The 12119-nt window shown below is 45.7% G+C and overlaps 1 protein-coding gene across 12 annotated transcripts in view; it reads right to left on the bottom strand.

Annotated features, from left to right (window-relative positions):
• EYA3 (EYA transcriptional coactivator and phosphatase 3) overlaps window positions 1–12119 on the bottom strand; it is a 1455294-nt gene that overhangs the window by 906221 nt on the left and 536954 nt on the right. For all 12 annotated transcript variants that reach the window (XM_086957503.1, XM_086957498.1, XM_086957496.1 and 9 more), the window contains one exon: window positions 2183–2249. In XM_086957503.1, coding sequence (XP_086813629.1) covers window positions 2183–2249 — 67 coding nt within the window. The remainder of the gene's footprint in view (window positions 1–2182; window positions 2250–12119) is intronic.

The following is a 12119-nucleotide window of genomic DNA, read 5'->3' as shown; positions in this document are numbered from 1 at the left end:
CAGAATAAGCTTTGACTGCTGGCAAGGTGTCATCAGACTGCTTGCCAAATATAGCGTCACCATGGTTAGGTAAAAATATATGTATTTGCACCTCAGGTTCTAAATGTTGTGTCCTTGAACCAACCCTTGAGTCTAAGGACCACTGACCCTGCCGGTTGGGGGAGACCTATTAGCACAATGTATGTTTTCTGATGAGGATGTTTCGCCCCCTGAAGAATCTTTTGTTTCTGCCCTTTGTCTTCCGGCAGAACTTTTATGTATGTGACAATGTGACCACATCTGGCGGTTATACATGCCCTGTAGTGTCAATGAATTGGCACTACAGGGCACTACAGGGTGTACAGTAGCACCAGGCATTGCTGAGAACTGTCTCCTTGCTGGTAGGCGGAGTTATAAGTGACAGGGTTTTCCATGATTTTAATTCCTCCTGGATATATCAAGACCTGGAATAGGTCTCACAGCTTTTCTATTTAAAATTGCAAAGAAAACTAACAAATTGCTTGTTTGCTATTGTAAGTTGGAACCATTTGGCAGCTCATTCCATAAGGAAATGGAAACCACCAACAAATAACCAGTGCGCAATTCACTGGCTGTGGGCCAGACTTCTCTCTATCACCAGATGTGAACAGGTCATATCTGGGAACCATGGCAATATTTGACACAGGGATTATTCTTTCAGTGGCAGGCGCATCGGAGGATGCTGACATATCCGACACAATGTGATCTTGCAGGCTCGGGAAAACATTTCCAGTAATCCTGTAACATGCCCGGTTGGTCTAGTAATAGAACAACATGGACATGACTCATGCTCTGAAGTTGTAGGCAGAGTAAATTGGTGAAATTGCTCCACATATTGCCTCTCCATATATTGCTGTTGTAGATATGCTCGTATTAGTCTCTTTTTCACTTGTTGATGACTACAGTGCTTTCGTTGTTTGTTATGTTATCGAGATTGTCATTCTAGAGGATGTAGTCAGAGACCAAGCAGTCGTAGAGGATGCAGTCATAGACAAGGTTTTTGTAGAAAAGGCAGTCGTCGTAGACAACCACCATAGACAATGCCATCTTAGAGGAGGCTGTTGTGGACTGCCATCGTGGAGAAGGTTGTTCTCAATGACCATCATCAAGAATTGTAGATGACCATCAACAATTTTAGATGACCATCATAGTTGAGGCTGTCCGACGACAGCTGTCCGAAAATGCCATCGTACATGAGGCCATTTTAGATGAGGCCATCGTAGGTGAGGCAGCAATAGTCCACATGGTTGTCATAGAAGTTATCATTGTAATTGATGTGAACAATAACTTTAATGGCAGTTTTGCCATAGACCTTATTGTTAGGTTATGAGGATTTACTTGATGTAGTGTCAGGGTTGAAGAGGGAATTATAAGGTCTGCCTCTGAGAAAGGGCTTTATCAAGACTCATGGTAAGGATCATGTATTTTCTGCGCACCTTCTGGAGACCCTTGGCGCAACCTCTCCTGTGAAGTGAAGGGATCCTTACTGTCGTCATCAGAAGTGACAGATTAAAGTTTCTGTAGTTCCAATAATCGCCTCATCTCTCAGAGCGTGAGAGTTTTTGAGGAAAAGGTTAGACATACTTTGTAGTCCATTGCCTTGTTTTCTGCTACTCTGACATATTAGTGCCAGGGTCATAGGAATTAAACAATCTTGGATGATCCAAAAAGAAGAAATAGATAAAGAAACTGAGCAGAGCTCAGGGAGACTCCCTTCACATGTTGTGCGGTAGAAAATCTGAGGGACTCTGTTGGGAGTGTTCTAGAGGGTGCTGTCGCCTGATTGTTTATAGTTCAAGCTTGGTCCTTTTTAAAAAAAAAGACATACATAGGCTATTAAATAGAGTTTCATTGCCATTATAGTCTATGACAGTGATACATTCTGTTTTATTATGGTATTGTGAGACTCCCATTTTGCCGACGGGGAATGATTCAAGCATGTAAATCTATGAGAGATCCAATACTGGAGAAACAGAATGAAAGTCAAACAGGAAATAGCGAATCTATGTTGGAAATCCTGTTCTTGTTTAGTACCACACATCTCTCACACAAAACTGTTTTCCCATGAATTTTAACAATGCTTTCTTATATTGGCATGACAGATATATTGATTAATAATCTTAAATAATTATAAAATATTTTATGACCCTACATGGCAACTTACTTTGAAGAAAACATCTGCGAGGTATAATCACTGGGCATCCGTGGGATGTAATCTGTGCATGTCAAAACTGAAAGAGAAAGGATTTAGATAAGTCACTCTAACATATGCATAATGTGAGGCTCTTTTTGGAAGTGCAAAACGCGTACTAGCAATAAGCATGGATCATAAACGCAACACTCCTGAAATGTAAACCTTAAACTACAACTTAACGCGATTCAGCATTCCAGCTTAACCTCATATCACATATTAACCTAGGTTGTAGCGCTGCCATTTGTGCCAACAGTACATCACTTACTTTTTTAAAATAATTTCATTGAGCTTTACATTTGGTAGATACTATCCATTTAGAAACTCCATTATCAGTATCTTTAAACAAATGGATATGATATGCATACCGGTGCATGCGAATCTATGGCATTTTAAACAACCACCAGTAAAATAAAGTCAAGTGGTTTGAATCGGTTATGGTCTGTGAGTAAATTTGCATAGGTGGTAAACAGATATAAGAATGGCTCAGGGCCAGCTAATATGGCGGAGTTGCAGGGCTGTTTTCCTTTTTTTTTTTTTTTATATTTTTATTGAAGTTTTTTCCCCTTTTTTCCCCCCCAAAATGAGAGCAGGGCACAATAACATTCATTACAATACAAAAACATAAATAAGTATTGGGATTATACAGAGTATTATGATCATAAAATAATATCAATTCATATATGGTTCTCAAAACAAATCATATACTCCAAATATACACAGACTTCTATATACTAAATTCTCCATAACCCTGTTTCCAGTGGACGAGCGGCTCCCATATTGCTAAGCCTAGTTTCTTACCGTTTCTCCCCCTTCTCGCATAGATAGCTGATTCTAGCTTTTGGATAGATAATAACTTCCCCAGCCATTGATGATAGGTTGGAGGGTTAGGATCCAACCATGCCGAGGCGACTAAGAGTCTGAGGATAGCTGTAGCTACGAATAGAAACTTTTCATTACCCACATAAGTCTCAGGATTGACTCCTAATAGCATGACAGCTGGACTTAGTTCTATTGTTGTTGATAGTACATTCTGTAAAAACTGCTCAATATCCCGTTTTATATTATTCAGATGTGGGCAGAGTGAAAAAATATGTGTTAGATCCGCCCCCAGACTCCCACATCTAAAACAGGTGGTTCCCGTGGTACCCCCCCATTGAGCAATTTTTCCAGGAGTGTAGTAGAGATGGAATACAGTCTTATAATGTTGAGCCTGTAATGAAGATGAACACAACAATTTCCTTCCCAACTCTAATGATTCTGAAAAAATATCCCAACTTATATCCAAATCTACAGACCACCTATTTATCCATTTCTCCATATCATCTTTCTTTAACGCTGTCATTTCACAGTAGAACCTCTTTATAGTACAATCCGAGCCTGTTTCTATAATATCCAACAGTATATTTCTATTGAACCCAATAGGTCCTCCTTTCCTGTTTATTAGGCAACTCCTTATTTGAAGATACTTAAAAAAATGTTTTGTATCTAGGGTATATCGATCCTGTAGCTCAACAAATTGTAAAATACCTTGGGGGCCCAGAATATCTCCAATCTTTCTTATCCCACGCGACTCCCAGTCTTGGAATACAGCTCCCGAAAAAACCATGCCCGAAAATGAGGGGTTATTTTTAAGTCTAGTGTAAAAATTATATTTCCCAAATCCAATCTTTTTAGCTATTCCCTTCCAAACATTATGAGCAGCCATTAGAATCTTGAACCGTGTTCGTTTATAGTAACTTTCCTCCGTAAATCTTAAAAATATATTTTCCGCATTTTTACCTAGAGTCAAACCATAAATTGCAAGTGATCCTGCTTTATCCCAGTCATCTGTATCAGCCCCCCCTACCAATCCCAACATATTTTGGAATGCGGCGGCCCAATAATACACTTTTAGGTCTGGTAGGGACCAGCCACCACGTTCCCGTGGTAGAGACATATACCTTAGTGCTCTGCGCGTCTTACCCTTAGCCCATACGAAGCGATTGATCATTTGTTCACATATATTAAACCACTTGTTTTCAAATAAGAGTGGGATAGCCATAAATATATACAAAAATTTTGGCAATATCATCATTTTAATAATATTAACCCGGCCCACTAGCGATAAGTGTAAATTTTCGTACCGATCCAAGTCCTTCTTTACTTTGCTAATTATTGGGGCAATGTTATTTTCCACCAAATTGTTTAAATCAGCTATTATTTTAATTCCAAGGTAAGTCCCTGCCTGTACCGCACGATTATCATCACACGGAGTCATCGAGTTTTTAATTATCTGAGTCTTGGAGACATTTAGGGCATACCCGGAAACGCGACCGAATCTGCGGGCCTCTTCTTCTATATGCACAGTTGCCTCTGTGGGGTTTGGTGTTATCACCGCCACATCATCAGCATAAGCCAAAATCTTACATGGTCCCAGTAATGTCGGCAATGGAGTTATTTCTGGACAGAGCTCTAATTTGCGGATCAGTGGATCCATATACATGGCAAAAAGTAATGGGGAGCATGGGCACCCCTGCCGTGTGCCCCTTTTAATAGAGAATTGGCCAGTAGTCCCCCCGTTGACTCTTAGGGCCGCGACCGGTTCTTTATATAGGGTTTGAAGTGCTTTAATAAACCCACCCCTAAAGCCAACTCTAGCCAACGTGTACCACAAATAGTCCCAGGAGACCCGATCAAACGCCTTTTCAGCGTCCAATAGAATGACTGCCATCGGGTCCCCTCTGACTTCGGCGGCATCCAATAGTGTTATTACCTTCCTAGTATGATGGGTTGTTCCTCTACCAGGAATAAAGCCATGTTGGGTGTGATAAACTAGTGAGCTGATTACTTCTGCAAATCTCATTGCCAATATTTTAGAATATATTTTAGTATCGTTATTCATTAATGTAATGGGGCGATAAGACCCAGGCTCCTCCTCCGGCTTGCCCTTCTTAAGAATCAGGACGATGTCTGCACCCCCCCATGACTTTGGTGTAGACTGCCCAAGCTGTGCAGATTGCAACACTCTAGTTAACTCTTGTGCAAGTACCCCCCAGAAAGTTTTATAAAATTCTAGAGGTATCTGATCGGGGCCGGCAGCCTTACCAGAGGGGAGTTTGCCCATGGCTTCTTTGACCTCTTCCATTTCTAACTGGGTTTCTAATCTATCTGCATCTTCGTCTGTTACCGTCTCATTTGGTATATTCTCCAAATAGTCACTAATCTCTTCACTACTACAAGGATATTGATGGTCATAGAGGGTCTGGTAAAATTTCCTAAATACTTCCCTAATTTCTTCAGGACCAGTTTGTATATTACCATTTTCATCTCTAATTTGTCTCACCGTGCCCGCTGCCGCTATCTGCCTAGTACGCATGGCCAGAACATGCCCAACTTTTTCATTATATTCGTAACATCTTTCCCTACGGATTGTATAGTGTACTGCCGCTTTTTTTGCCAAATCCCCTTCCGCCTCACTTTTGACTTTTAGTAAATCTATCAGATATTGTTCTACTGGGTCGCCTCTAATAAGGCAGTTATCGACTTGCTCTTCTGCTTCTGAGACGGCTCTCTCTAATTCCCTTTGTAATATCCCTTCCATTTTGCGTTTGTGAAAACTGTAACTACATGTTTCTCCACGGACGCCTGCCTTGAAAGCATCCCATATAACTCCCTCCGGTGCCGTTCCTTTATTATAGTAGAAGAAGTCAGTGATCCATTTTGACATATGTAATACATAATCCTCTTCTAAAAGAAGTTTTCTTTCAAAAGTCCATACCCGATTAGATCTTTTTCCTCCCTCTACCTTTAGATCCAGAATTAACGGATTGTGGTCACTTAGAATTCTTGGCAATCTATCAATATTGACCCTTGACATTAAATTACTAGAAATTAAAAAATAATCGAGCCTAACACAAACTTGGTGTGGTGCAGAATAATAAGTATATCCTTTCTGTTGTGGTCTAGTAATACCCCAAACATCATTCAAATTGTTACTACACAGGAGGTCAACAAGTGCCTTATGGACTCTTTTCTTACGACCTTTATAGCTTCCATTTTGACCAGTTCCTAACCCATCGGCCCCGTTAATATTAAGATCTCGTCCTATAATAATCTGTGGGGGCCAAGCAGCTAACTCAGAATCTATAAACTGTAGCACCTCCGGGTCGTCCTGTGTAGATCCATAAATGGACACCATCGTCGTCCAAACCCCATCTATGGAATGTGTGCGGTTTAAACGATGTTCAAAAGAGACATAAGATAGGAGTACGATTACGCCAGATGAATGTGGATTTCATTTTCCTGCAAGAAACGCATATAATGAGTACCCAAGAGTCCTTCTTGAACCAGATGGGATTTCAACTCATAGTTGGTTCCAAACAAGGGGCTAAAAATAGAGGAGTCGCTATTCTGTCAAGGAGTAAAAACTGGAGAATAGGAAAAAAATTAGAGGACAAGTGGGGAAGATGGGCCATGGTAGAGATTGAGATAGATGGGGTTTGGACGACGATGGTGTCCATTTATGGATCTATGCAGGGCTGTTTTCCAAGTCCCGACATTTCATATTTATCAGCAATTTTGAAATGTATACCATAAGACGGTGTTGCGTATCTTTAGAGGCAACGCTCCACATAGCGATTAGCAGTGCACCGTACTTGTTATTAGCATTGTAAGTGATCAGTAACTACTTTTTTTAGTGAATTATTTGCTTACTTGACAGTAGTTTGTCTTCACTGTTTTTGCTTTTGCGTCCACTTTCCCCATGTGTGTTTAAAGCTACGATTTTTGTAGAGATTTTACATGGGTAAGGCAGGAAAAACTTCTATTCTATTTCAGTAGTGTCATGCCCAATGCTCGGTGACCGTTTACTTGAAGATCTAACTGGTCTCTACTGGTCAAGGACATCAAGACTTTATATGTAAAAGTAAGTTGTATTTTCTCCTCACCTAACATGAGAAGTGAATGTACTACCGCATGTTCGGGATGTGCCATTTCATTCTCATGAAGAGCATACAGTGCACGCAATGGAAAGTGTACAATGTGTACTTATGGCAGCATTTGTACCACGCATCAGGGGTTAGACTAAAGCATTTCAGATTAGTGGTCCGCATCACCGCACTGAAATGCACAATCACATTTATAGCGCCTCAACTGTCCAGGGTGCTCGTACCACTGTGTGCCTGAGCAAACTGATGGCAGCATGTGGTCTGCACTGCTTGCAGCAGGTTCGGGGGCTGGCTCAGCTGAGCTTGCAAAGCCACAATGTAGCCAATTTACCCGACACCAGTTGCATCAGCACTGACGAGTCAGTCTGATTTTGCCCAATCACACAAGGACAGACTAGTGTGTCAATCAATACATTTATAGAGTGCGCTACTCACCCGTGAGGGTCTCAAGGCTCTGAGGGGAGGGGAGTGCTGCTACTGCTCAAAAAGCCAGGTCTTGAGGTGTTTCCTGAAGGTGAGATGGTCCTGGGTCAGCCGTAGGTGGGTGGGTAGGGAGTTCCACTTCTTGGCAGCCAGGTAAGAAAATGATCAACCTCCGGTGGTGGTTCTGCGAATCAGTGGTACGCTGGTGAGGGCGAGGCTGGCGGAACGAAGCTGGCGGGTTGGGGTGTGGAACGTGAGGCGGCTGTTGAAGTATTTGGGCCTGTGTTGTGGAGCGCTTTGTGTGCATGTGTGAGGAGCCTGAAGGTGATCCTTTTGCTGACGGGAAGCCAGTGCAGTTCTCTCAGGTGGGCAGATATGTGGCTGTGGCGAGTGATGTCGAGGACGAGTCGTGAGGATGCGTTCTCTGTGCGTTGGAGCCTTTTCTGAAGTTTGGCTGTGGTTCCTGCGTAGAGGGCGTTCCCGTAGTCCAGATGGCTGGTGACGAGGGCCTTGGTGACCGTCTTTCTGGTTTCTGTAGGGATCCACGGGAAGATCTTTCGGAGCATGCGTATGGTGTTGAAGCATGAGGATGAGATGGCGTTGACTTGCTTGGTCATCATGAGGGAGGAGTCTAGGATGAATCCCAGGTTGCGTGCGTGGGTGTCGGCGCAATGCCCAATGCTGTGGGTCACCAGGAGTCATCCCAGGCGGATTGGGATGGTCTGAGGATGACTACCTCTGTCTTGTCTGAGTTCAGTTTGAGACAGCTGAGTTTCATCCATTCCGTGGCGTTTTTCATTCCTTCCTGGAGGTTGGATTTTGCGGTGGCTGGGTCTTTGGTGAGGGAGAGTATCAGCTGGGTGTCGTCGGCGTATGAAATGATGTTGAGGTTGTGTTGACGGCGAGGGGGCTCATGTAGATATTGAAGAGGGTTGGGCTAAGCGAAGAGCCTTGGGGTACGCCGCGTGCGATGACGGCGAGGGGCTCATGTAGATATTGAAGAGGGTTGGGCTAAGTGAACAGCCTTGGGGTACGCCGCAGATTATCTCGGTGGCCGCTGAGCGGAAGGTGGACTCTGTAGGTTCTGTTGGAGAGGAACAAGGTGATCCAGTCCAGGGCATTACCTTGGATCCCGGCGTTGTGGAGGCGGGTTATTCGGGTGCGCTGGCAGACTGTATCAAAGGCGGCTGAGAGGTCTAGAAGGATGAGAGCGGTTGTTTCCCTGTTGTCAAGCAAGGTCCTGATGTCATCGGTGGCTGCGATGAGGGCGGTCTCGGTGCTGTAGTTGGCTCGAAATCCAGACTGGGATGGGTCAAGGGAGCAGTTTGCCTCGAGGAACGCTGTCAGCTGTTTATTGACTGTCTTCTCGATGACTTTAGAAGGGAATGAAAGGAGAGAGATGGGGCGGAAGTTCTTGAGGTCTTTAGGGTCCGCCGTAGGTTTCTTCAGTATGGCGTTGATCTCAGCGTTCTTCCAGCTCTCTGGGAAGGTGGCGGACGTGAGGGAGTTGTTTATGACGTTCCGGAGGTGGGGTGCGATGATGGAGTCGGCTTTGTTGAAGATGTGGTGAGGGCATGGGTCGGATGGAGAGCCGGAGTGGATGGTGTTCATAACATGGGAGGTGCCTTCAGTGCTGATGGGAGTCCAGTTACTGAGGGTGGTTGTCGGGGGGCGTTGGTTCTGTGGTTGGGGGCGGAGTCAGAGTCTGAGCGCCGAAGCGGTTGTGTATGTCGGCGATCTTGCGGTGAAAGAACGTGGCGAGGGAGTTGCAGAGGTCTTGTGACGGTGTGATGTCGTTGCTGTTGGCGCTGGGGTTGAAGAGCTCTTTAACGATGCTGAAGAGTTCCTTGCTGTTGTGTATGTTGTTGTCCAGCCTTTCTTTGAACAATGTCTTTTTGGTGGTGCGGATCAGCTGGTGGTGTTTGCGAGTGGCGTTTTTGAGGGCTGTCAGGTTCTGTCGTCTGTTCGCGGCACCAGGTTTTCTCAAGGGTTCGGCATGATTTCTTCGATTCTTTGACCTTGTTGGTGAACCATGTAGCTTTCTTGTTGCCGGGCTTGCCTAGAGGGTTCTTCAGTGGTGCAAGGGTGTCGGCGCAGTTGATGATCCACTGTGTGAGGTTGCAGGCTGCGTCATTGGTGTCCGTGGTGTTGATTGGTGGGTTCTGGCTCAGTGATGTGGTTAGCTGGTCTGTGGTGACTTTGCTCCAGCATCTGCGGGGGATCTGTTGAGGGTGGTGGTGGGATGTGGTCTTCTTGTGGGTGAAATGGATGCAGCTGTGGTCGGTCCAGTGTAGTCCAGTGAAGTGGCTGAAGGTAACGTGGTCGCTGGCAGAGAAGATGGGGTCGAGCGTGTTTCCGGCGTAGTGGGTGGGGGCGTTCGCCAGTTGCTTGAGTCAGAGGTTGGCGAGGTTGTCTAGAAGGGTGGTGGTGGTGTTGTCGTTGTTCTCCAGGTGGAAGTTCAGGTCCCCTAGGAGGATGTAGTCTGATGAGGCAAGGGCGTGCGGGCTGATGAGGTCGGCGATGGCTTCGCTGAATTGAGTGCGTGGGCCCGGGGGTCTGTAGATGAGGGTTCCTCGCAGGGTGGTCTTGGGGTCGGTGCGGATCTGGAAGTGTAGGTGTTCGACGGTGGTGAGGTGGTCTTCGGAGTTGGTCGCGACGCTGATGGTGCTCCTGTGGATGATGGCGATTCCTCCTCCGGTTTGGTTGACACGGTCCGATCTTGTAGCCGTCTGGGATGGCTATGGTGATGTTGGGGCCTGAGGAGGCGTTCATCCAGGTTTCCGTGAGGAAGGCGATGTCTGGCGCTGTTGTGTCGAGGAGGTCCCATAGTTCGACTGCATGCTTGTGGACGGAGCGGGTGTTGAGCAGGATGCACTTGAGGTGGTTGTTGTTGCCCTGTCCGGATGGTGGCGTGAAGTTTCGGACGCAGGTGAATTTGCAGCCTAGGCAGGAGAAGGGTCCGTGGGTGAGCTTCGGGGTGGCTCGGTGGCAGGCAGGTGGTCGTCCGGTGTTGAGTGCGTTGAGGGTGGCGGTGTTGTATCTCAGTCGGGTTTCCTGGCTTCGGCGGGGGCCATGGGTTCTGGCGCTGGGCGCAGTCCAGGCACGGACGGGGGCAGACGGGCTTGCCTTCGGCGCGCCCGCTGCGCGGCCTCCATATCAGGGGCTGTGGGAGGGAGGAGCAGCTGGGAGGCGGGAGTGGGGCGGCCGATGGGATACCAGGGGGGCGGGGCCGCAAGGGACGCAGCGGCGGGAAGCACGAGGGAGCGGGCGGGTGACGTAGAAGGCAAAAGGGGGCAGGGGGGAAAAGGGCACAAAGGGCACATAGTGAAAAACGACAACAGTAAAAACCAAGAAAAACAAAAGTGGCAACAAGTAAAAGGCGGAATCGGAGTCATGGAAACACAAGAAATAAAAACAAGCACAGGCAATGCAGGGCTGACCTCGGTGGGGAGAGGCGGTCAGATCACAGCGGGTAGCGGCAGCGGGACAGCGGCACAGGAGGACCGTGTGGCGGCTGGGGGGCGAGCTACCTGGTGACAGGGTCAAGGGTCGCTCCGCACAGAGAGACCCCTATAGGCTGGCTTTGCTGCACTAGTGGGTGGGGCACTGCAGTGCACAAGTTCTGTATCTGTATATTTTATTATACAGCTAATTAAAACCATAACATACAAACTTCATAGTAATACTTAATAAAATTTCAAGGATTAAAAATTGTTTACATATTTATAAAATCTGGCAATACGAAAAAATGTCAATTCCAAAAGCAGCATTTCAAGTTGATGGCATATAATATCAGAGACAATAACAAAATGTCACAATGCTGGTTACTGAGAGTTAACTTTCATTAACATTCATTTGTGCTAGTCTTCTCAGTGCTAGGCGTTATGCAGTGCAGTTAAAATAATGTTATCAAACCTCCCAGCCCTTCCTAGAACTTGGGCTGAATTATTACTGAAACACAAATCAGATGCTTCCCCTGCAATGTCTCAGTAGTTTTTCCCGATAGACTGGGACCAGTAGACGTCGACATTCGTTGGCAAGATGGGGGCAACAACATTGCAGATGTAACCAGGACTCATGTGAATAATTGCAGAGCCTACAAGTTAACAGACCATCCCTCCGAGCCCACAGCGGGTAAAAATCATAAATGGGAAGAGCTAACAGCCTCATATAAATAATTTAATTACGAGTCTGTGATTGGAGAGAGTAATTAAAATAGGGCTGAGGTTTCCCCTTAACATACGGAGCATCAAGAGCTGTAAGGAGTGTTTTTTTGGGAAGCCGAGCAATGTCTCTCTCGAATGACACTAAAGTGATTTGACTTTTTATCGGTTTTTTCCACGTTGACAGGGGAATGATTAAATTAGAAAGGCTTGAGATTTGTATCTTCAATGTGGAAGTGGCCAGGTGCAGCTGTCTGTGCCAGGGCGAGAGTTCGTCCGTGAATACGGATTGCAATTTTTCTTTCAAGGATTGAGCTGGTGCACGCAAAGTGTAGAGACAGAATTTAATTAGGTCTCCTGAACAGTGAAGATCTGCACTTCTAGGCCCAGCTCAAG

The sequence above is a fragment of the Lissotriton vulgaris genome, chromosome 2_1 (assembly GCF_964263255.1).
Source record: "Lissotriton vulgaris chromosome 2_1, aLisVul1.2, whole genome shotgun sequence".
Taxonomy (NCBI): domain Eukaryota; kingdom Metazoa; phylum Chordata; class Amphibia; order Caudata; family Salamandridae; genus Lissotriton; species Lissotriton vulgaris.
Note: the sequence above shows the minus strand (reverse complement) of the source record. Positions and strands in the feature narration are given on the sequence as shown.